This window comes from Polypterus senegalus, chromosome 9, assembly GCF_016835505.1.
Source record: "Polypterus senegalus isolate Bchr_013 chromosome 9, ASM1683550v1, whole genome shotgun sequence".
NCBI lineage: Eukaryota > Metazoa > Chordata > Cladistia > Polypteriformes > Polypteridae > Polypterus > Polypterus senegalus.
The window spans coordinates 11,411,826-11,438,900 of NC_053162.1; the positions used below are offsets into that span (position 1 = coordinate 11,411,826).

Sequence of the window (27,075 nt, forward strand, 5' to 3'; positions counted from 1 at the left end):
CGCTAGAACAGTAGTGCATAAACATTAGTAAGAACAGTCTATTAAATGGCAAGGGACCTTGGATGTGGCTGTAATATGCATCACTGTATTGTGTGCCTTTAATTTTCTCTCTCAGTAATACTGGTTTATATTTCTGTAAAATGTCTGTAATTTTGTCTGACAGTAATACAGTGGAACCTCGGCTCACGACCATAATTCATTCCAAAACTCTGGTTGTAACCCGATTTGGTCGTGAACCGAAGTCATTTCCCCCATAGGATTGTATGTAAATACAATTAATCCGTTCCAGACCATATGAACTGTATGTAAATATATATTTTTATAAGATTTTAAGCACAAATTTAGTAAATCATACCATTGAATGCACAGCGTAATAGTAAACTAAATGTAAAAACATTGAATAACACTAAGAAAACCTTGAACAACAGAGAAAACTAACACTACAAGAGTTCACGCTATAGCCTTACGACCCGCTCGCTAAAAACACCTTTTTTAATGAGTTTTAAGCACAGGGAAAAAAATTAACATTTGAAAAATCCGTAATTTAATAAACAACCAAGAAAAGTAACATTGCAACAATGCACGCACGCGTGTGTCTGTCTTTGTTGCGGGCCTGCGTGCGTGCGCATGTGCGCGTGCGTGTCTGTCTGTCTCTGTTGCGGGCCTGTGTGTGTGTGTCTGTCTGTCTGTCTCTTGCGCCGCGGGTGTGTGTGTGTGTGTGTGTGTGTGTGCGTGCGTGTGTGCGTGTGTGTGTCTCTCTCTCTCTCTCTCTCTGCACACACAGGGAATGCACAGGAAGAGACTGAACACGTGCCGTCTGGCCCTGTGCATGCGCACTTCACCAGAAGACACACACACAGACACCTGGACGCATACAGGGGTTTTATTGAAGAGGATAGGATATATATATATATATATATATATATATATATATATATATATATATATATGAATGACAGCATGACACCATTATTTGTGGGCATATTTTTTGAAGCACCATTTTAACTCCATGACATTCCACTACTTGAATATAAACTTTACATTATGTTAAAATAGCACTACAAGCAACATCAGCCATATACTTTGTTTCTTGTTTTTTTGCCTTGAAAATCAGTTTTCACGTTCAGTTGTGTTATTTGTGACATTTTACATACTCCAAATACAATGCAGTATAACTGACTGCAGAGTGTGAGGCGGCCATAAACGTAGTGCAATTTGGCTAGCCAAATTTCAAAAATGCAGATCTAAATTGGTGCAACCCTGGGGCCAGTTTAAGTCATAAAATACTCTGCATGCCAAGAAAATGTCTCTCTGAAGTACTTCTCCCGTCTGTAAGTAAAAAAATAAAATATTTATGCATTCATAAACAATTTTTTTTTGGATGATAATGATATGGAAGATGTGTTCAGCTGAAAGTCACTGCTGCCATCAGCTCAAAATGAGCAGTCATGGGCCATAACACTATATACATTTTCATCTTCCTATTACTTTCTCTTCCCACTTGAACCAACCCCCATCCCCCAACCAATATATTTGGCCTGTGTAATGATCCTCAGTCGCAGCGATATTCCTTAACAGAGCTATCTGTCAAACAGATTACTATTACAGTGTTCATTGATTTGTGTTTTTTAAATGTGCAACTTCTGCCCGTTTTATCTGATCTATAATTGGACCTGCCTAAATGGAACAGATAAGGTAGTTGGTGTTTCCTCAAATTGCCATCACTGTCAACTTATCTTATTTCATTATGGATTCTGCAGACTTGATAAAAACAGCAGGATATCCCATTTGAAACTCTTTAATCACTGCCTTTTTACTAGAGCACAGTCATTGAGGTGGTCAAGCGAAATGCACAAATCATAGTAAATGGAGCTAAAGCACCATATGTAACCTCCTTAAATAGATAGTTGTATGCAAAGTAAGATAAACTGTAATAAATGCCAAAACTTCTTTCTAATTGGACTGAAAAATGGAAAATTGCTGTATTCCTGCTTTCAGCAAAAATAGCAATATTGCCAAACAACAGTAAAATAGAAATGAAGCAGTGTTATTGGAATATACATCTTATTTTAGGGTTGTAAAATATTAGTTATCGTTCCTTTCTCACCATTTCACTCCTCAATTATTGAACCTTTTTCAAGAGCAAATTTTTTGATATTGGTGATGCATTTGTTCTTTGATTACAGTGTGGATGATGGTGGTGGGGGTGTGCAAGATGAATTTCGCTTGCCTTTGCGGTTTTCTCTTGTGTGTAGGTGGCTGTGTGTTTCCTATCATGAACGTTTTGTGTCTAGTCCAAGGATTTTGTAGAAATTATTTTTTTAAGCTTGCTGTCATTTATTGTATAATCTAAAATAAAGACAAGTGGTAAATAGGTGATTTATTTACTTTTTATGTACATTGCATTTTAAATTAATAAAAAAAAGTTGGAATGTACAATGATTACCTATTTCACCATGGTTTGTTACGTTGGAAGCAGGAAGCATTTAAGTTTATAGTACCTCAGACTCTGACCCCTCCATTTGAAATTAATCTCATATATTTACTATGTTGACTGAAAGCATACAACATACTTGATGCAAGGCATTTCATCATTTCCTGTGTGAATCATCAGGCTACTTTTTAGCATCTTAAACCATTCAAGTTTGGGTTTCAAAAATGTAGCAATGCCGTTGCAGCATTTTAAATTATTTATTAAAGAAGTTACAAACATCGAGTAACATTAAACAAAAGATAAAAATTACAAAAGAGGCTAAGCTTTTATTGAAAGGCTGGGAGAAAAAGTAGTTTAATCAAATTCGGTATACTGTATGTGAAATTGGAAATTTTAACACATTATATTACAATTTAGATTTACTCCTAGTTGTTATATTTTTCTGACTCTAGTTATCCAGTAATTCGACTCCGACTCCACAGCTCTGGTCAACAGGGCAGTATCACAATTGCCAAATGCTTTCTGGCATCAGATCGAGTTTAAAGGAGCCAGCTAGTGTAAAATGTAGAAAATATAATGTTTCTGCTCAAAATCCTGAAAATCTTTATTTTAATACAATAAATATGAGTATATTGCCTGCACAATGGTAAAGGTTAATTGCACATAGAACGACAGGCACGTTTGTTTAACTTGAAACCATTTGCAAGTGTTTCCCTTTCAACATTGTTTTACTTCATAAATAGTTAATTATGTAATTGATAAAGTCTTCTTTGCTGTGAAAGATAAAAAAAAGAAGTTGAGTGTCATCACATTACAAATGAAAGTGAATGTTGTGTCTTTAAATTACATCTCCTAATGGAAATATATATCCAGTAAAAATAGAATTGATCTTGCCAACAAACCCAAGGTGATACAACCTCTTAACTATGGTTTGGAATAAGTAAGTACTACATTCACACTTATGCAAGTATTGAAAACAAAAGTTTAGTAAACCAGCTGCCAATAGCACCTGATATTCTGGCTGAATTCTTAAGATGGTGGGTTACAGTCCTGTTCACAGTGATACTAGGAGCTAAACATTAGTCAGAAAGCATATTCGTAGTACTTCAGAGCAGTGCAGGTTAGAATTACTGCCTGACTTATACTTGTTTTTGACCGTATATATGGTACCTATGTTGCTGGCAAGCAAGTATTAGTTTTCTTAGGAAAGACATTGCAGAAATTTTGAAGGTCTTCAAAAAACAGTTTCTCAATACAGTAAATGGACCGAGGCCGTGACGGATCAGAGAAAAGACAGTTAGCAGAACAGCTGCTTTAAAAATTATATACATTAGATTAGTTTAGCGAATAGTTGTATATATTTACAAAAAGAAAAAAACTGTATTAACAAAATAGAGTATTAACAAACTTAATTTATATAATATTGTAATGAACAGCATAATAAGCAAATGGAGGTACTGGAGTTTTCTTTTTTTTTTTACTTGGAGTCCTCATTCCGTAATAAACAGTGCCCTGTCTTATACTCTGTTATCTGGGTTACAGAGCACAGATCCAAAATAATAAAAGAAAGCTTTCCCTACCAGCAATTATCTCCTGCCACTCACGTTCTGTCTTTTTCCATACCAGAAATACTCCTGACTCCCTACTCAAAACTTCCTTTTGCTGCACCTTTCTATTTCTCCTGACTTCTCCTGTCACTCAAGAGGCATTTCCACCCCTTACCGAAACCCTTCATGGAGTCCCGTCACTTGTACCATTCATTCCACCCTTGCTTCTCCTCCACAGCACATCATAAGCTGCCTGCACATCATAATATACAAAACATAATATAACAGAATTTAAAAAGAAAATTGAAATGCAGAAGAACATTAACATTAATAAAGAATAACATTACTATCAGTGGTTTCCATTTTTGACACATTTTTCAGTTTTGTTGGCATCACGCTTTATATCGTTCACTGTTGCTCTTCCTACTCTGTAAATTGAAGCAATACTTGAAGCACTTTTGCTGTTTCGTAAGCATTTTTAATAATATCAATATTTGTGAAAATTCCAACACCTCATGCTTATGTTTATCGGGCATAACAATGTATAGTAGTTTATTTAGAACAAGAGAAAAGCTACAAAACTGAAGGTACGTAACTGACACTGTGATTTCAAAATGCATCATGACATGTGGTGCAAGGGAAAAACACGATGTGCTAGCACACGGGAGAGTTGTTCCAGTGTGCATAGCTTGCGGCGTATTGTGTGGCAGTAGTAATGGGTAGGCGCTGGAATGTGCAATTTTTTTTTTTTCTTTTTGCCTTGACGGTTATTCTAGTGATGGATAATCGAGGTTTTACTGTACATGTAAAATATAATAATAATAATAATACATTTTATCTATTTAGCGCCTTTTCCATGTTCAAGTATACTTTAACTTGTCCCTTATCAGTACATTTGCTTAGCTTTTAACTCTCAATCTCTGTATGTCTTCCTCTTTCTGACAGAAGAACATACCAGTTGATTGCACATAAGAGAAGTTGAAGTCTCCATTTTTATTGTCTGCTGGTAGCTGATTGTAGTGGAGGAAGCAGAATATTTGAAAGATTGCCAAATGACACATTTTAGTAGATAAACTGATACAATGTATCAGAAGGAATAAATTGAAAATTTAAAAAAGAGAGTCATTTAAATATTTTAAAAAATGTTTTTTAAAAAAAATCTGGTTGTGGAAGAAGCAGTATTTTTTTATTTAAATAGTAGAAAAACAATTTAAAATATGACCAATTGCCGAGTGATGATAAAATGTAAGATATCCTATTGAAAATAAATTGAATTATAATTCCAATTTAGACAAAATTCACTTTGAATGAATTGCATGTAAACATAAATAACATCCTTTATCAAACTGTTTCATCCAGTTCATGGTTGCAGGGGGCCAATCCTGAAGTACTAAATGTAAGGCAGGAAGCAGCGTTAGCTTGACACGCAGTCACGCTCAATTTGGGTCTTTCTTAAACCTATCATTAATGAAATTTACCATTCACATCAAACTTCCTGTTTAAGTTGGTTATTGTTCTGAATAAAATGTTACCTTTGATAATACTTTCAACTGTGTATCGAGAACAGTAATCAGCTAATACCTGTAGAATGCATTATTCTAAACCTGAATACTTTCAAGTCTATTCAAACTGTACAATTGCAATTTTGTTGTTCTTCATTTCCATTTTAATTTTTGAGATGGCATGTGTTCTCAGCAAAGCAAAGTGAACATTTTCCCAGTTTCATTACAACCTTTTTTGAAGGGAGCAGATTTATATAATTCTCTTTCGGATATAATTGGTAATTATTCAATTACTTGTTTAAATCATTAGCTTCGAATCTCGTGTATCAGATTTTAATATTACAAAATTCAATGATAATTTAAATTTTTCTCTAGTTTTTGGTTTAGCAGGGTGAGAAGAGCCTTATGATATGAAGTGGTTTAATAAACAGGAGAAATTAATTCTAATTTCCTTCTATATATTAACATACTCATATGTTTTAATTTGCATATAAAGTGTCTTTGTCAAGACTGTATTGGACATTTTACAGTTTGGAGAAGCCCTACAGAATCAATCATGGAATAAAAAAAAAATATGGAATGTGTCAGTTTTTAACATGTGTGTTAATTTTATCTGCTTAATAAATTACCATAATATCTAGTTCACATAAAAGGTTGCAAAACCCACGTGGAATATAGCTATGTTTAATTCAGCTCTAATGTGAAACAGTTGTAATATTATCTCGACATTTTAAGCACATCATTAAAATCACTCCAACTCTGCCTCTTAGGTTTCTTACAAATGGTTTACAGTGATAAGCAAAACTATCAGGTGAAGCTACAACTAAAGGAGTTGTACATATTTGTATGTAATGGCCTAGTTTCACTAAGAATCCATAATTAGACTTTAGATGTTAGTGCATGCTACAGTAACATGTCATTGCAAAGAACAGATTTTTTTTCCTCCTTGATGGATGTGTTAATAGACAACTGTTCAGGACACTTTATTTATTATGGTGTGTATTGATAAGAGGAATGATACAAAATATAGGAGTCAACTGAAGAACATTGTGCAGAAAGAATCATCTGCCGCTTAACATCAGCAAAACCAAAGAACTTGTCATTGATTTTTGCCGCACCGAAGAGCCTCTATGTCTGGTCACTATTCAGGGAGTGGATGTGGAAGAAGTGCACTCCGACAAATACTTGGTGGTCCACATCAATGACAGGTTGGACTGGTCTCATAACACAGAGGAACAATATAAGAAAGGGTAGAGGGTATTTGGTAGTGATGGCACTGTGATGGACAATTCAGTTTTCTACAGTGTGGTGTGCTGGTCTGGTAACATCACTTCAAGAGATGTCCACAAGGTAGTTCAACTTTATTGGGACACACTGTGGACCCCCTGGACTTTATTTTCAGATCAGCTGCATAATGCTGATCATCAGAGATTTAATTTATAAGATCTTCTACTTACTGTTTAAAATAAGCAAATGAAGGGTCTTAATTTAAATCAAAATTGATTGATTGAAGTACATAAGCTAAGATAGTACAATTTCACTTTGCAAAAAAGCTAAATGTCATTACCTGACCCTCCACTTTGTATTTTTTCAGTCTAAAAATAAGCATTTTTTTCTACATGTAAAAACATTGTAGCATCAGTGTTAGAAGCAAGGCTAAATGTATCACATGATATACATAACACAGTTGAGTTCAAAGGAAATTATGTCAAACTGTTGACATTAATTTTGATTCCAGAAACCATCTTGGGTATTGTAATGGGTGTACAATTTGACGCCAGCATCTCATAGCTTACACCTCAAATCATTTTATTTATGTTGTGAGAACATTCATTCTTTTATATTGCCTTATACGAAAGCCATAGAAAGTTTTAGGAATTCACCATTTTTTGTTTCAAGATACTGAGAAATCTGAGAAAACTGTACAGTTTATTTGCACATTGTAACTTCTTGTGTAAACTTGATTCCACTTGCAGTTGATCTTGTATATAACAGAGCTGCATTATTCTTGATTAAATAGGAATCACAATTTTTTGGCTTGGAATCGACGATTCTAAATTATGATTCTTTCACACACCCTTGTGACGGTGCGAGTCCTGCTCTATGCTTCCTCTTACAGCTTTTGAGGCCTCTTGAACCCAACACTGTTGGTAATGTGACCGGATGAGCTGGCAGATAAGGACAAATCACACATGGAATAAGGGGAAGGTATAAAATGGGGAGGTGCTTTTATTAAAACAAACCAAAACTAAACAGCGTCTAAATTGTTGTGCTTCCAAGATAAATAAATAAATCCATAAAAATGATGTAAATGCAAATGTTTAAAACCAGACTAAAATGAGAATTAAAAAAACAGGAACAGTCATTGGGCCACAATTACAGCAGCCCAGGTAAGCAGAGAGCTGAGGAGACTGCGTGTCAGCAAAGCAGTGGGTCCAGATGGAGTATCGCCACGACTGCTGAAGCCCTGTGCGTTGGAGCTGGGGAGTTATCTGCAGCATATCTTCAACCTGTGCCTGGAACAGAGGAGAGTCCTGAGGCTTTGGAAAACATCTTACATCACTCCAGTCTCAAAGGTATCACGTCCTGGTGAACTGAATGACTTCAGGTCTGTCGCCCTGACATCACATGTGATGAAGACCATGGAGTGGCTGCTGCTTCACCACCTGAGGCCACAAGTCCGCAACGCTCTTGACCCTCTGCAGTTCGCATACCAGGAGAAGGTGGGAGCTGAGGATGCCATTATCTGCATGCAACACCGATCCCTCTCCCACTTGGACAGAGGCAGTGGTGCTGTAAGAATTATGTTTCTGGACTTCTCTAGCACCTTCAACACCATCCAACCTCTGCTCCTTAGGGACAAGCTGACAGAGATGGGAGTAGATTCATACCTGGTGGCACAGATCGTAGACTATCTTACAGACAGACCTCAGTATGTGCGTCTCAGGAACTGCAGGTGTGACATTGTGGTCAGCAGCACAGGAGCGCCGCAGGGGACTGTGCTTTCTCCAGTCCTGTTCAGCCAACATACATCAGACTTCCAATACAACTTGGAGTCCTGCCACGTGCAAAAGTTCACTGATGACACTGCTATCGTGGGCTGCATCAGGAGTGGGCAGGAGGAGGAGTATAGGAACCTAATCAAGGACTTTGTTAAATGGTGCGAACCAAACCACGTACATCTGAACACCAGCAAAACCAAGGAGCTGGTGGTGGAATTTAGGAGGCTCAGGCCCCTCATGGATCCCGTGATCATCAGAGGTGACTAGACTGCCAATACTGATGCTCTGCGCAAGAAAGGACAGAGCCGACTATACTTTCTTTGAAGGCTGGTGTCCTTCAACATCTGCAATAAGATGCTACAGATGTTCTATCAGACGGTTGTGGTGAGCGCCCTCTTCTACATGGTGGTGTGCTGGGGAGACAGCATAAAGAAGACGGACGTCTCACGTCTGGACAAACTGGTGAGGAAGGCAGGCTTTATTGTAGGCACGAAGCTGGACAGTTTGACATCCGTGGCAGAGCGACGGGCGCTGAGCAGGCTCCTGTCAATCATGGAGAATCCACTGCATCCACTGAGCAGGATCATCTCCAGATAGAGGAGCAGCTTCAGCGACAGATTGCTGTCACATCCTGCTCCACTGACAGACTGAGAAGATCATTTTTCCCTCACACTAGGCGACTCTTCAGTTCCACCCGGGGGGGTAAATGTTAACATTATACAAAGTTACTGTTATACCTGCATTTTTATCACTGTTTAATATTGTTTTTTATCAGTATGCTGCTGCTGGAGTTTGTGAATTTCCCCTTAATAAAGTATCCATCCATCCATCCATCCAAACACCAGTCCTTCCAGGTCTCCTCCGCTCACGCATGGCTTGCTCAACTGGAGAGACTTCAGCAGCTGCGGTCCTCTCACTACTGACCCCCGTCTTGGCTTCCTCTATCGCCGTCTGCCAGACGGCTCGGGGTTGGTTGTCCTCTCGTCATCCTTCACGGCCTCAAAGTCGTCCCTCAGATCCCTGGAGAGGACGCCTCCTTAATCGTACCCACTCCTCAGCACAATCAGTGGGTATGATCTGTCCCTAGAGTGCTGATCTCTCGCTGCATTGTGGGACCCCTGACCGTGCTGCCTTCCCTCTTCCCCCCACACCCCCCTTTCTCCTTTGTAGCAGCTCCTGGCATCAGTTATGGACATCAGTGCGGAAGCGCCCAGGAATTGCTCCTGCCATGCTACCATGCCCCCTCCTTAAGATAAGATTATTTAAAAACTGGACATCCGTTTAGAGCAGCAGACCCGCAATATCACAACCCTCTTTTAAAAGATCACTATATAATGTGTATTTATTAACTTATAATGTATTTTCTTTGCATTATATTAGTATAAAAATACAAACAAATCTGAATAAACTCAAGCATTATTTAAGTAAAACACATCTTAATATAAACAATTTGAAATGGCTTTATTGAAAAATAGTTTACAATGGTTACCCCTGCACTGAAAAGGAACTTGTGGCTGAGATTATGTCACCTGAATATACACAGGATAATGCAAACAGTTCCATGATAAGCAATAAACAATTCCTTTTTTATCTTTTGATAATTTTCAATATGATTCAAATGTGTACATTTAAAGAAACCATGAAGCAAATAGCCTGCCTGCAGTGTTCCTAAAACACTATAGTCTTCAGTTTTTTAAGTGAAGCAGGTTTTACAATGTTTGACCTGTACTGCTGCTCATCTTCTCCACTTGCAAATTAGTCTAATCCTCTTGCAGTAATCTCACCTGTGTGGTGGTCAGTGAAAAACACATTTTGTAGACAGTGGTATTTTTACTTAAGTCTGCACTAATGAAATAAACTATTAAGCACATGTATGGCTTCATTGCTTCTCTAACCCATAAATATGCTGTAGCAGCAAAAAAAAAAATTCTTTTTGAATTTTCTTTTGACATCAGTTGTATAAAGCGGGGCAACTTATGACAAATACTTGCAAAATGGGATTGTTGTGTGCCTCCAATTTACTAAGATTATGTAAATGAAGTCTGAATCTGAATATCCCTGGCAAACTCCGGTAATGTGATTGGGCCTTTAGGTGAACAGTGCTTTTCTATTGCAGTGTGTATGAAATGAGCATCACTCCTTGTTTGGATTTACCAAGGTTACATAAAAACGCTATGAATGCATGAATTCCATTTTTTGAGTGTTACTGCTTGTTTTCATAGCTTCGACCAAATAAGAATACAACTGGACATGCACATATATCACACAGGAAAAATGGCACTTTGATATCTCTAATTCCAAAACATGTTCTGCATATGGTATGTAAAAGGTGTGAGGCCTTTTTTTAAGTAGTTTGCAAGATGTGTCTTGAAAATAAGTTCATCAATAAACAACAACATTTATTTCTATAGCACATTGTCATACAAATGTTGTAGCTCAAAGTTCTTTACATGATAAAGAAAGAAAAAAGACAAAGAAAGAATTAAAATAAGAGAACACTAATTAACATAGAATAAAAGTAAGGTCCGATGGCCAGGGAGGACAGAAAAAACAAAAAAAAACCAGACGGCTTGAGAAAAAATAAAATCAGCAGGGGTTCCAGGCCACGAGACTGCCCAGCCCCCTCTAGGAATTCTACCTAACATAAATGATCAGTCCTCATTGTATTCAGGGTTCTTATGGAAGGACTTGATGACGGTCACGTGGACTTCTGGCCTTTAATCCATCAATGTAGGGACATCACAGTGCTTTGTTTAGGTGTTTGTGGTGCAGGTCGCCACCATGGAAAACTGGAAAAAGGACAGAAGAGAGACTAGGGGTTAGTATGGATTTTGGAGCCTCCATGAATAGTAATGATAATTAATTGAACATGCAGAGCATCAGGATTAAACTAAAATGATGTTACGAGAAAGCCATGTTAAAGTAATGTGTTTTTAGCAGTTTTTTTAAAGTGCTCCACAGTATCAGCCTGGCAAATTCCTATTGGCTGGCTATTCCAGATTTTAGGTGCATAACAGCAGAAGGCCGACTCACCACTTCTTTTAAGTTTAGCTCTTGGAATTCTAAGCAGACACTCATTTGAAGATCTAAGGTTACGATTTGGAATATAAGATGTCAGACACTCCGATATATAAGATGGAGCGAGATTATTTAAGGCTTTGTAAACCATAAGTAGTATTTTAAAGTCAATTCTGAATGACACAGGTAACCAGTGTAGTGACATCAAAACTGGAGAAATGTGCTCGGATTTTCTTTTCCTTATTATGATTTTATCAGCTGCATTCTGCACAAGTTGCAAACGATTTATGTCTTTTTTGGGTAGTCCTGAGAGGAGTGCGTTACAGTAATCTAGTCGACTGAAAACAAAAGCGTGAACTAATTTCTCAGCATCTTTCAATGATATAAGAGGTCTAACTTTTGCTATATTTCTTAAGTGAAAAATTGCTGTCCTAGTGATCTGATTAATATGCGATTTAAAATTTAGGTCACATTCAACAGTTACCCCTAAATTCTTTACCTCTGTCTTGACATTTAATCCTAATGCATCAAGTTTAAAAGCTGGTAACGTCTAAGCTTGCTAAAGCAAGCAGAACAAAGAAGGTAAAACATTGTAAAAGATTGACCCTGTGCATAGACTACCTACCTCAGGTTTGATAAGGTTGTTCATGAAGTGTTCTTTCACAGTACAAAGCATATGATTTTTTAAAATTTAGTTATAATTTGGACTCACAGTACACTCAGTATCATGTCATATACAAGCAAGCCCTCCTTAGAGCTCATGGCTTTTTAACTGACTTCTAGAGCTCTGATTTGAGTCCACTGCATTTTTTGTGATAGACTATACAGTAGATTGACAATGAGCTTTACTTAGCCTACTTGTTCAGAATTTTCTGACTCTCACTATGGACATTGTAAAAAAAAATGCTTGAAAACTGAAAGCAAAGTTCATGTTGGTATATGAGATAACCCAATAAATGTATCAAAATCAGTAAAGCTTATTTTTCTTGGGCCTAACACTGAATTTAATTATAAATACAGTACAAGGGTATTCTCACAGCACAGCATAAGTGATATTGTGATAACCAGAAGAAAAATAATTGGACATTTTAAACCTTTACCTCTTGCATACTCTTATGTTTCAGAGTGTACAGACACGGGTCAGGCAAACACAAGGATAGAGCAAAATGTACTAACAAGGACAAAAATGCAGCTATAGATCTCTGACAGATCTCAAGACTAACAACTGCAAAAATGCTACTTTAGAATCCATTCAGGGAGTTTCAATGACATTAAGAATGAACTTTCCTTCTCGATTCAGTTACAATGCTAATTATAGGTGTAACATTTTTATAAATAGATTTACAGTTATTTGTTTTAATAGAAAGGCAATGTATGTTGTACATTTTATATACATTACTTATTTATTAAAAGTATAAGTTTGATATTTTTCAGGTCATAATTTTTTACACAATAATTCTACACATTCATTTCTAATGGGATATTGTGTTTTTGGATGAAGCATTTTTTTATTAATAAAATGAGAATTCTGTACAAGTTCTCTTGCTTTAAAATGGTGCCTACGGGGCGTTAGTGCAAAAGTGAAAAAAAAAGTCTTACAACTTGCAAAATATGGCCACTTGGAAGCAGCAAAGGTTTCAGTTTCCAGAAACCTGCTTTCCGTGCTTCTGAGATATGTTCATGTCAGCAAAAGGAAATTGTAAGTAATTCATTTTTTTTTTTTTTTGGGGTTAGAAATCCCCATATAGATAGATAGATCTTTATTCCGATTAGTCTGTTCTGATCCCAGAACATTTTGGTGAAAGCAGGCACACTCTTAAACTGACCCAGTTTGGTATGGTGTGTTGTCATCGTCTGCATGTCCTTAAGACAACCTGTTTGAAACCTAATCAGATTGTGCCCAGAGTGTGGTTTAAACTGATCACCTAAAAGCCATAAGACTGCTCCACTAACCTCAGCTCTCTCTGAAGAAGAGAAAGTTTTAAACTTTGAAACAGCTCTGCTCTGTATCAACAGTTTGAATGCTCTGATGATGCTCTATAGCTGTGTAGCTTTGCAGATAGATTTTTTTTTTTCAATTTGTAGAATTTAGGAGTGTGTGTGCATTTTAGGAGTCGGATACAATATTGACAGCAGGGGAATATTCTGTTTTCATTATTTCTGGAAGTTTTTTTTCTTTAGTTTTATTTTGCTTTGTTCATCTTGCTTTTCTTTGCTCCCATTTTTTCTATACTTTAAGAAATAAGCAGAAAAATTATTTCAGTGTAACAGTTCATTACGAGGGATTTTCAAAAAGTTTCCACACTTTTTTTCCAACTCTATTTTTTAAGAATTTCAAAAACAAATGACATCAAGTTTCTACATAGTCACCTTATATTGTGATGCAATTTTCCCAGTCACATGACACTCACAGACACGACCAATTACTACTACTCCTGCCTTCACAGTTTCCAACGATAATATAAAACTGGAAACTTTTTGAATGTCCCTTGTATATGGTTAAAAGATGATCTATACAGGCTAGGGCAGAAAGTTTGATTTTCGGGCTGTTGAGTTAATCATTTCAATAATTTCACAGGTTCTGGATCTTTAGCAGCAATGGCAGTTTTTGAGGACCGCTACAAAGAAGACATGGAGGTAAGCACAAGAACTAAATAGCAAGTCTTTAGTGTGTTTCTTATTTGACTGTATAAACTTAATTCTTCTCTTGTGTTAACAAAAACAAAAATACCCTAATTGTGTTAGTCTGTTGCCTTAGACTTTCTGCTTTTTTCTTCTTTTTGATTTTCTGAGCTTTTAATAATGTAAAACATAATAAGTTGCTGCCATCTTCTGGCCCTTTCATTTTGGGAATGAAGACGTTTGTCTACAAATTGTTTCTGCAAACATGTTACGGACGTGAAATTTGGGCTTTTCTTTCTCACGCTGATCATAAATATAAGAAACAAACATGCCATATGAATATAGGCATTTTACAAAATGTGCAAAATTACATTTTATTTTATTAGAATAGTGAAAGACACTTGTGTAGACTCATAAATAACAGAAAAGAGTTCTAATTAAAGGAATACTCCACCGAGAAATTATACTTTTTACATGTTACCCCACGTACATTTTTCATGTAGACTAAAGAGAACAAGTTTGATATACAGTGGGATGCAAAAGTTTGGGCAACCTTGTTAATAGTCATTATTTTCCTGTATAAATCGTTGGTTGTTACGATAAAAAATGTCAGTTAAATATATCATATAGGAGACACACACAGTGATATTTGAGAAGTGAAATGAAGTTTATTGGATTTACAGAAAGTGTGCAATCATTGGTCAAACAAAATCAGGCAGGTGCATAAATTTGGGCACCACAAATAGGAAATGAAATCAATATTTAGTAGATCTGCCTTTTGCAGAAATTCCAGCCTCTAAACGCTTCCTGTAGGTTCCAATGAGAGTCTGGATTGTGGTTGAAGGTATTTTGGACCATTCCTCTTTACAAAACATCTCGAGTTCATTCAGGTTTGATGGCTTCCGAGCATGGACAGCTCTCTTTAACTCACACCACAGATTTTCAATTCTGTTCAGGTCTGGGGACTGAGATGGCCATTCCAGAACGTTGTACTTGTTCCTCTGCATGAATGCCTTAGTGGATTATGAGCAGTGTTTCAGGTCGTTGTCTTGTTGAAAGATCCAGCCCCGGCGCAGCTTCAGCTTTGTCACTGATTCCTGGACATTGGTCTCCAGAATCTGGTGATACTGAGTGGAATCCAAGTGTCCCTCAACTTTGACAAGATTCCCAGTCCCTGCACTGGCCACACAGCCCCACAGCATGATGGAACCACCACCATATTTGACTGGAGGTGGCAGGTGTTTTTCTTGGAATGCTGTGTTCTTTTTCCTCCATGCATAACGCCCCTTGTTATGCCCAAATAACTCAATTTTAGTTTCATCGGTCCACAGCACCTTATTCCAAAATGAAGCTGGCTTGTCCAAATGTGCTTGAGCAGACCTCAAGCGGCTCTGTTTGTGCTGTGGCTTCCTCTGCATCACTCTCGCATACAGCATCTCCTTGTGTAAAGTGCACCCAATGGTTGAACGATGCACAGTGACTCCATCTGCTGCAAGATGATGTAGGTCTTTGGTGCTGGTCTGTGGGTTGACTCTGACTGTTCTCACCATTCGTCGCTTCTGTCTATCCGAAATCTTTCTTGGTCTGCCACTTCGAGCCTTAACTTGAACTGAGCCTGTGGTCTTCCACTTCCTCAATATGTTCCTAACTGTGGAAACAGACAGCTTCAATCTCTGGGACAGCTTTCTGTATCCTTCCCCTAAACCATGATGGTGAACAATCTTTGTCTTCAGGTCATTTGAGAGTTGTTTTGTGACCCCATGTTGCTACTCTTCAGAGAAAATTAAAGGAGGAGGGAAACTTACAATTGACCCCCTTAAATACTCGGATTCACCTGTGTTTGTAGGTCAGGGGTCACTGAGCTTACCAAGCCAATTTGAGTTCCAATAATTAGCTCTAAAAGTTTTGGAATCAATAAAATGACAACGGTGCCCAAATTTATGCACCTGCCTGATTTTGTTTGAACAATTATTACACACTTTCTGTAAATCCAATAAACTTCATTTCACTTCTCAAATATCACTGTGTGTGTCTCCTATATGATATATTTAACTGACATTTTTTATCGTAACAACCAACGATTTATATAGGAAAATAATGACTATTAACAAGGTTGCCCAACCTTTTGCATCCCACTGTAATAGAAGCCAATTGTGACCAATGCTGTACTAAAGATGTAAAAGATGTCCATGGAAAAAAGGAATGCTTGAGCTGGGGGAACTTCAGCTCCTGGTGTGATGGGATAGCAGGCTGCTTGTGCTGATCGGCGCATTTACAAAACATAAGACGCTAATGGAGAAGTGCGAAAGAATTTAAGGTGGGCTGGGATTACGAGTTTTTTCGTAGGATTCTAGCATTAAAGAAAATTGCAGGTAGTTTAAAGTGTGACATTTTCAAGCCACCCATATGTTTCTGCTTTCTAATTTACTTCAACACTATCACTGTCTATACTATATTGTTCATACATACAAAATATGTATTGGTTATTAATAGCAAAACACAGCTTGTTATTCAGAAAAATACCCAAAGTTCACTTTCTGCTGAGGTGAGGAACTGTCAGCATTCTTGTTTTCCTTTGCTCTAGAAAAGAGACCCCTGAAAAAGCAGTGGTGTAGATTAGCTGCAGGATTTTATTTATCTAAAAAAGTAAGGAAGATAGTAGACTTGGTTGCACTTGTTTAATGTTATTTTGCAATTATTTTCATTGGTTGTTTCATTGGTTCTTATTTATGTTGTACAGTCATTTTCACAGCTTTGTAGAAAGTAGAAGTACTATACAAATCTTAATTGTTTACATTTTTTAACATGAAAATATGGCAGTTTTTTTTATTCCAGTTGTTGTGCAAGTTAAAGGCTCATTTGTACTAGCAAAATGAAGTACTTGAAATATACTGTTTGGATAACTTTATAGAAATATGGTCAACTTTTGCAATGGGTTCATTATATATTTTTACACAAATAATTTTTTTTTTAAATGTATTTATTCATTTTATTGTTGTAAGTTTTAGTATCAAATTCCTTAGCCTAAAACTTTGGAAAGGATTTTATCCTGCTTTAATCTTTGAAGGAGTCAAGTGGTTTCTGTTTAAGGAATACTCCACCCAAAAATATTTTTTTATATGTTACTTGCTCCATGTACTTTGTAATCATGGCCAAGAAAAAAAAAATAATCTCATGTTTTCGTGTAGAATGTAAAGAAAAATGTTTGATATAATAAATGCCAATGGTGACAATGATGTGACAAACCATCTTATATTACTCATGCTGCATAATCCACGTCATTTATCTAGTTGTATGCTCAAAACATGCAGAAGACATACATTTTTACTAAAACAATGTTAAAGGTTTACTTCTGTAATTGTCAGCACGCATAATAAACAGGAAAATGCATTACTATAATACTTTGCTTTTGAATTGAAGATTTGACTCCCCCCACATTCATTGGTCAAGAGTGCTGTCCTCATCAAAAGTGAAAAACTAAACACCAATGAAATCTAAACCACCGCTTATAAATTATAAAGTATTTAGCAAAAAATGGTAAACACACAACAAGATCCTTCAGAATCCTAATACATGTGCAATATTCTGGGGTGGAGATTGCTAGGGACACCATAATATGATGATGATGCAGTTTTAAAGAAAATAAATAAAAATTAAGTATTGCTGTGCAGTTCTGCAGTATATTGAAGTATGTTTATTTCCTTAGAATTTAGGTGGGAAGTGTAAGTAAACAGCAAAAGTTGCATACTTTTGTGGAGAACATACAGACTCCATGAAGATCCTGGTAATATTCAAAGCAACCCCCCTAAATTTGTGAGATGTAGACCCACAAGACGTAACTCATTATAAGAATCATCTTATAAGATCATTATAAGAATTGACTTCTCACAACACTGACACTTTCTCAGCACAAAAGATTATGTACATGTGAGTGTGTACTCTGTGATGAAAAATAATTCATGCCTCATTTTTGAACATACAAGACTCTCTAACTGAGACCCAAGTATACCAAGTGAAGCCTTGAATCTGTAAGTGTACAAGATTGCGGGCCCTTAAGAGGAGATTACTGTCTTTAATGCTAACTGTCATAGGTTGCAGGCATTTGCTTTTCTTTATTAAAAGAGGCATATTTAAATGTAAATGTCCTACAAAATGGTATACTTACAGCTTAGTTCTGAATAATAACTCTGTTTCAGTGATCTTTATAGCCAGAAATGGTTAATTTTATTCAGTTAGGGATATGCTCAACAAATTTGCATAGTTATCCAGATCTTTTTGCACAAATGAGTTATGTAAAAGTTAATTGTTTTTATCCACGTATCTGCTTCTTTGGCTTATATATGCATGTACTGTATTTAAATAATTTGGTTTCAGCACCAAGACTGAACAGAGGTATTTTTCAGTAGCACAGATGAAAATGTGTATCATTTCATAACCAATAGCCAACAGAGGGAAGTTTTTTGCTCACTAAATTAAATACAAAAAAGTGAGATGAAGGTGTGGAGTCTCAGTAATGGTAAGCATCTCTAAATGGTGTCAGAATTTGTTCTAGGTCTATTTATTATGAGTTATTGAAGAGTAGATGGCAAATAATTTTCATCCCAACCAAAACTTTTAAATACTGTTAATATTTTCATTGGCAATTGACAGCTCCAGCTTGAATAGAAAAAACACATATGAAAAAACCATTGGGGTGGGTGTGCTAGGTGTACAGTGCAGATGATTCAGCCTCTGGGTAGGACTTTCTGCTCTGCTTTTCTTAAACCTTTGTTTTCTCAAAAATTACAAACTATACCTGTGTCTGCTGCCAGGCATCCAAATATAGCTCAGTCCACCTCCTCATTACTCTTGTTTAGAACTACTTACATTGAAGTTGCTAAAAGCCAACAAACATGGATCTAACCAGAAGTTGATGGTCGAAATATATGCTTCTTTGTCAAGAAGGAGTAGTGAATTTTAAACTACTATTTACTAAAGAATTACCTCATATATATCTCTAGAAGGTATTTAAATTATTATTCAAGTAAATAAATCTGCTGTAGTTAAGCCACTGGTAAACTACATTTACATTTATTTATTTGGCTGACGTCTATCCAAAGTGACTTACAACCTTTAAGATACAATTGGTTACAATTCTTTTTCCATTTGGAGCGCTGGCGGGTGAAGTGACTTTCTCATGGTCACACCGTGTCAGTGGCAGGATTTGAACTCACAACCTCAGCCTTAACCACTGCCCCACACTGCCTGTCTATTAAATAGCACTGTGAAAGATAACAGTCCAGGCTGTTTGAGCATTATCATGGATTATTTTAATCTAGACAACTGGAATAAGGAGATTCTTAAATATGACAATCCGGCCAATGTTCCAGTAAGAAAGAAAGAAAGAAAGAAAGAGAAAGAAAGTGATTACGTCTTTAAAAGTGCATTATAAAAGACATCACTTTATTTACTTGTGTGCCATTGAGGAAATATGACTATGAGATGCTGCAGTTACCCACATACAAAACAGCAACTTGTGTCGATCAAATCTATGATCCATGGCGGCAGTTAAATAACTATATGACTGAACAGATGGCACGAGCTGGGATGCTTTTAATGAATCATACACATATTAATATACAGTACATAGTAAAGGTGTATGTTGCCCTCTATGAAAAGACCTACATTCCAAGTAAAACCTTTTTAAAGTAGAAGAATAACCAGTCTTGCATTGTCAGGGAACTAAGGAATATATACACAGCAAAAGAACTACCTCACCAAAATAGTGTTACAGATGGAAATCAATTTGGCTGGAATCTTTACACTTGTATAAAACGGTCTTCAAATAGAGAAGAAATGGAAGCACAGTAGTCCTTTTCTGACAAAAACTGTTTCTGGATCCGTAGTCTTTGAACCATTACCAGCTTATATGAAGAAAGCATTTAATGTCCAGGCAAACCAGTGTGATTCTTGGGAGCTTAATAATCTGTAGATCTGAACCTCAAACATTCATCCATTTTGTATCTTCTAGCTCTTGTCCACCAAATTGCTCTTCTTATTAAAGATCATGACATGCAAAGGCTTTTCAGCAAAAAAAGAAAATCCTTGGAACGCAGTACGGTCTGACCTGGTTTCTTGCCTTACTAAAATATTGTGCCAGCCAGTTCTTGTCTTCACACAAATTATTATTATTATTATTATTATTATTATTATTATTATTATTATTATTATTATTATTATGTGTGATTACCAGTGACCTCCAGCACCAATAGACAGTTATACTTAATACACAATTGTGTATTTATTTATTTATTTGTGTAATTATTTATTATTTACTCCTTGTCAACAATTAATATAATAACTCTTTATTTCAAGAATTTAAATTTAAGCGCAAAATCTTCAGTTAGAATGTTTGACCTTTCCTTCTCAATGAACTTTAATGACTTCATCAACACTTCTGTAATTGTGTCTCAGTCTGTGATTATCTCATTTCGATGTTTCTTCAAATCTGGCATTCGTAGCAGTAGTCTTTCAGTCTCCACCATTTAGAAAAAACTTTATATTGCACTGAGGAATCTCTTAAAACTTGAGTTACTACTTCCAAAACTTTAGAAATTACTTTTTCTTTCACTTTGAGAAGATTTCTTGACCTATTAGAACTTCTTTGGCTTTTCTGGTGAACTTTGACAGTTCCTAAAACTTAGATTTTCTTGGGGAGAAATCAGTTGTCTAATAGCACATGATAACATTTCTGTTATTTTCTGGAAACCTGATAAGCTGAAAAAAAAAAAAACAAAAAAAAACTCTTCCTTAGTAGTCTACATACTGCTTCTAGTCTCACACTCAGTTGGTATACTGTACCAGTTCAATATGGTCGTTCAAAACCAAACATAGCACATCTGACCCTAAATATGAGAAAATAATTTAGTCAAAATGGGGTGAAAGCTCATGTACTAAATTTTAAGGCTCTATCTCAAGCTGTTCAAGTTATGATGTAAATGTTTTCATGTATATCATGATAATGTTCTTTATACTGTTATGAGTAATTAATGACAGAAATCAAGGTAATCCCATACAGTTCACAGACTTCTTGTTGCAACTGTTTATATGTTGTGACCTCGAAGGAGCACATAGACCCCCAAAAATGGTGTTTATGCAACTGTTTAAAAAGAAAAAAAAATTAAGAAAAGTACAGTTCCAAACACGTCCAAGGCAAAATCATAGAAGTGCAGGTAAATTTACTGTCTAAAACAGAGGTTATAACCCATGAAGGGCAGACTTCCTTCATGTAGCAGTTTCAGAGGAGACCTACTGGTGGTTTGCCTGGTTCTTCTTTTTATAGTGATTCCAAGCAACACATGACTAGAAGAGACACATCCTGTGTGCCTTTTCAATTACCTTACTTGGTGGTCTTTGCTTTAGGATAGACCAGAATACAACATGTGGTAACACAAATGACTTATTTTCATAACTCTGTGAGCACCACCTATTAAAAACTCTGGTGTGTCCTTTTCCATACTTACTGGCTGCTCCACTGACCTTGGTTGGGTCTTTGATCTCTTCATCACCTGCCTTCTCTCTTTAGCGTATTGTATTATAGCACTTCAGACTGGATTTTTTATGGGTCTTCCTTCTTCACTTTCCACTAGTATAATGTGTGTGTCTATCTGCATATGTGCTGTATTTATGTAGTATATATAACATTTGCATATTTATATTGTCAAGTTGATAATATTTTGCCGACATGTATTGTTTGTCAGTGATTTAGACTAAACCACAGTACCCAGTATACACTTTGAAAGGCACATTGTGCATTTATTTGAAGCAGTGAAAATTAGGAAATTGTCATATCTTGCACTTCTATGTGAAGTTGTAAATGGACCCAGGTAAGGATTGAGGAACAGTAGCTTATGGTTGTATGTTATAGTGTAGTCATCTTTATGACACATCATGAATTTGAAGGTGATAGTCGTAAGACTTTGGAGCTAGTTACCACAACTAGAAGAAGTAAAAATTACACGAGAAAAAAATTCAAGTTCACCATAAAATTAATTGGGGTCCTGAAGTCTAATATTTCTGTGTTTTATAGGTGGTTCTTAACGGAAAAATACAATTAATCAACATACTGTTCATAAAAAAACAAAGCTCAGCATTTTATGATAGGAAGTAAATCTTTTTTCATTGTTTAATGGTAAGATGTTGATGGTGTTTTGTTTTTGTCAAGTATTGTTAACACACATTAAAAACCACTAGTCTGAAATGAAACAGATTTCCTGTCTTATATGCAGATTGTTTAAACAGCTTAGTTATAATGTAGAATGTATTTTATGTCACTGAAAACGTTCATATAGTTCATTGACAATGTTTCTCTTCTGTGGCACACAATGTACAGGAAATAGACTTTCTTCAAAAACTTTAAGTACAATTTGAGACATTTGATTACTTCACATTTTATAATTTGTTTACGGTGGATTTTGTAAACAGGTGTATGTTACGCTTACTCTGTAATGCACTTGTCTCTGTTACTGGAAGGGATCAAAACTTGGTTGCTGTTATTGCTTCAGAGATCTGCAAAAACTATGAAGATTTCACCGGTTGTTTACAGAAATGTAATGCTTAAGGCGTTAAATTGGCTTTTTATGTACCATCTGAATAGTTAAATTTGTATTGTTTTTCATGTCTCGCAGCCTGTTCCAACCCAGGCCTTTTACCCTTTTGTTTGACCCTCTTTTATTTTTTGCTTTCACAATAATTCTTTGTTACTTTCACCTTTTTAGTTAAATGTGCAAGCTTTTTTCCACCATTCACCCTCTCATACTGTGATACAGTTGTTTTTCTAAGTGATTTGAAAGTAAAATAAATACAGCTTAAGGTTGAATTGTGGATTTTTGTGCAACCAGCAATCTTCTAACCAATTTGGTTTTTTTTTAGCTGCAAGCAAGCCAACATGAGGCTAAGCTGTTTCTTCACGTGTAAGAATATTGGATATTCTTACTTTATACATGCAGCTAGTTAAAATACTGAAGAGTTTTTGGGTCCTACTAACATATGACTAAATCTTATAGTTGCTGATCTGTGTTTGCCATGTACTGTGGCTGTTGTTTTCCAACCTCTTTTTGGTAAGAGGTGAATGTGAGCTGCTAGCTGAAGACCTTTAGTATATTTTTTGCCAGTTTTTCCTTGTGAGGGTTATTGGTAAAGCCTACCAATAGGGATTCCCCAAACCACACTATTCTCAACATTTTTCACTTTCTTGTAGATAATATCCAGACTTTCCAAGGCCATCTGAGAGAGTCCCTCCAACCTTTCAAGGATGTGCCCCTGTGTCTTCTCCCAGAATACCCCCTTGTAGGAAGTCCCTTAGGACTTCCTTACTGAAGGCTCAAATCAGGTATCTCTGCTCAATCTAGAGAAGTAGTGTTTTTTTACTCCATGATCTCTTCATGAAATTTGAACTTGGGAACCTCACTTTGGCTACATGTAGCACCCACAATTTCATTCTTTTGGTCACTAGTTTGTGCTTATGGGTAAGGATGAGGATAAAGCCCATGATACTCGATCACCTCAACCGTCACTAGTTAACAAGACTCCAAAGTAGTTGAAAGCCTCCACTTAGGTCAGCTATTTGCCTTTGGAGAACAAGCCAATCTAGGAGAGCACCATGACCTCAGATTTGCAGGTACTAATTCTTATCCAGACTGCATCACTGTCTGATGAGACCAAGAGGATTTCATTATCCACAAACAAGAGACATGACCCTCAAGATTTCCATACTGTAAACTCACCAAGTCTCTCCTGCTGCTTGATATCCTATACTTGAATAGACCAAATTCATCCTTGGCAAACCCAACATCCATTTTAAATTCTCTCAAGAGCAATTATGCAAATATAGCTCTTGCTTTGCAAACACCCTTTCCAAATTGGGCATGGCAGCCTCCCCAGAAGCACATATTCAGTAAAACCTTTTGGTAGGTGTCCCATAGCATACAGAAATCGGCTTTTTTCCCAAATTCTTTTTTTTCTCTCCCAAATTCAGTATTAGCGAAGTTGTAAGAAATTTCCAGGGACAAAAACTTGTTTCACTGGTCCATAGCTGGAATGATAGCCATGTTGCACCTCTTGAATCTGAGGTTTGTGGTAAAAGATAGGGTTTGGTTTCAGTGTCACTAGGTTGAAAAAGCTGACCTTTTAATAGAAAAGGATTGCCTTGAAAGGAACTATTATGCAGCAGAGCCACATCCAGCAAAATCATACTACTTCTGCTAAATGGCAAAACTAGGTACTGCCTGGTGTCAACATGGTTTACTGGAGACCCAGAAATTTTAAAGTGGGGGTGCTAGTTTAAATAGAAGCATGTTGTACTTGCACAGTAGCCTTTTGAATACGATGCTTTGGGGATTTAGAGGTTCATTATATGCCATGTGCTTTGTTGCTGTGTTTCTGGTTACATTGAAAGGCAGCAGTGCAGCACAAATAGTCTCACTGAATTGCTAGCATTTCCTTTACTAAAAAAAAATAATTGATCGTATGAATTTAAAAAGTTAAAAGTCATTTGTTTTGAACGTTCCATTGTTGTTTTCTTAGAGGATTTTTAATTTATTTCTCATTTTGTATTTTTTCTCTCGCCTTTTTTTAATGCTTTTGCCTCTTTTTTTGCTTTTGTTTTTTTAATTTAAACTGGCACCACTTGCACTTGAATTTTGCATCGTAATAAATTCTCTTTATTGTACATGGTTTAAAACAGATTAAAAAATTGAGAGGATGCAAAATATTGTTCTGTTAATTAAAATTTATAATTGTTCAAATGTGAATTATAAACCACTGTCATTTTGTAATACATTATATTTTAAAGAAAAAAGTTAAAACCCTTGGAATTATGATTTATTTAAGTAGCGAGAAGATGAATAATTTATCTGTCAAGTTCAACATTATTCCCTTTTGTACTAATTGTCAGGATGCCTTGCTACTGTTGGTAAGAGGCTGTGGTACGCTATAAGACCCAGAGATCACAGGGGTGCAATTCAAAGGCAAACTGTCCTGGAGCCACTGGTATCGACTTGCAAATTAGCATTAGAAATCTAATTAATGCAGTCTAATGAAAGCAGCATTTGAATACGGCTTGAAAAAAATATAATCGGGGTTCCCTTCTCAGCTATATATTTAATGCTATTGAAGTTGATTGCTGAACGCATCAATATGTGAACAAAGTGGAGAGAGAAAAAAAATTTAGCATTCATTTGAAGAATGGGGACTGTTATTCATTCTGTTCTGCTTTTGGCATACTGCTGTGTCCCATGGGAATCTTGCCACAGTAGATAGCACACAATATTTATAAATATGTGACAGGCAATAATGGCAACTTGAAAAAATTCTTTTGCAAGAATCTCAAGTTGTGAGCTGCCGAAAGCTGAAAGGATCAAATCTGCCACGGCAGCTGCTGTACCCTACAGTTATATTTCTAGACTTTGAAGATGTTCAACTTAACGAAATGAAGGCCTCAGGCTTAGCCAGTTTCTGCAGGCTTCTAGAGCCCTGGCTCTTTGCCGTTTGAAGATGAGTCGCTACAGCTTCTGCTAGTGCCTGCGGCATAGTAACACATGCAGGATCTTTTGGTTTTGCACACCCCCAACTCCTCCGCCCCCTTTTCCACACCCTTAGTGTTGTCTTTAGACTTTAAGTTACACGTGCTTTGTCAATGCCAGCTACATGATGGCCCAGTCCCTGGTTGTTCCACTGAGATATAGGTTCTACCCTACACCCTTCAGAGACCAGCAACAAAGATAGATGGTGAAGTGCACAAGTGCCACTTCTGCAGCCTGATTTATGGAGTCTTATTTCACCATGAGGCAAGCACAAGGCCTCCAGAGGAACACTTATGGATTGCTGAAGATGTGAGCAGTTTCAGCCCTGAAGGCCTCAAGCCACTTCAGAACTGTGATGCCAAGTACCAAACAACTACTGCAGAATGATATTAATTTGTCATGGGGGCAGCTATAGATCTATCTATAAAAATGTATAGAGCAATAAACGAAAGCATAGAGCATAGAGGCAGATGAGGCACTATTTCACATAGATCTTTTAAATTGATTTTTTTTAACTTCTGAATTAATTTTGAGATAATGTGCTTCATTTGGCATTTCATTCTGAAGTATGGGCATGTCAGTTTTTCTGACTGTTCTGTTTTCTTAGTTTATTGAGTTTTTTTTTCTGCTTTAAGCCTTTGAATATACCAGCTAATAACAAATATTTCCTGTGCCGAGTTATTTTGTGGATGTTAAATGTTAAAAGACCTGCACCTATTGGCATTCTGTAAGTTTTTGGAATTTTTTCCATTTATTAATCAAGAAAAGCAATGTAAATTTATTTAAAATCCGTAAATAGGAATAGTGTTACATTTTTAATGGATTTATTTATTTCCCTTCATCAATCTCATTTAGATGACATCTGTCGGATGGGATGCTTGGGTGCAATGACAAGCTGCATATGAATTTGATGTTTATTTGTGATGTTGTTCTAAACTGCCAGTGTCCCTGCCAGAGGGCTCAGGTGTGGGAGCCTGCAGGCTAATCCTACCATCTGACATTCGGAGGTTTAATGACTCCATGGGAAGGTGGCCACTCACTGGGAGGTTTGCCTGCTGAAGTGAGACAGCAGTCAGAGGAGATAAAGGGAAGTCTATCCGTGTTAAGCAGAAGTGCTCCTGTGAAAATACCCAAGTCTCCTGTTGTTTTAAGACCAGCACTGGAGTAAAATGCATAGAGTGATGCCAGTTTCAGATTTGTTTAATCACACTTCAGTTTCTTTCTGTTCATCTTCATCTGGGATTTACTTTGTGTGAATGCACACATGCTAACCTGCTTTCTGTGTGCCAGTTCCCACCGTCCCCACCCCCAAACAAGATCCTTATTCCATATAGCAATTCCGTTGTTCCTTATTTTGGGCTGTATTTGTTGTGTGTGTTCAATTAATAG

At 36.6% G+C, this 27,075-nt stretch overlaps 1 protein-coding gene across 2 annotated transcripts in view; it reads left to right on the top strand.

Annotated features, from left to right (window-relative positions):
- The window catches only part of psmb7 (proteasome 20S subunit beta 7), a 101,991-nt gene that overhangs the window by 50,303 nt on the left and 24,613 nt on the right, over positions 1 to 27,075 (top strand). For both annotated transcript variants that reach the window (XM_039762697.1, XM_039762698.1), the window contains exon 6: positions 14,082 to 14,140. In XM_039762697.1, coding sequence (XP_039618631.1) covers positions 14,082 to 14,140 — 59 coding nt within the window. The remainder of the gene's footprint in view (positions 1 to 14,081; positions 14,141 to 27,075) is intronic.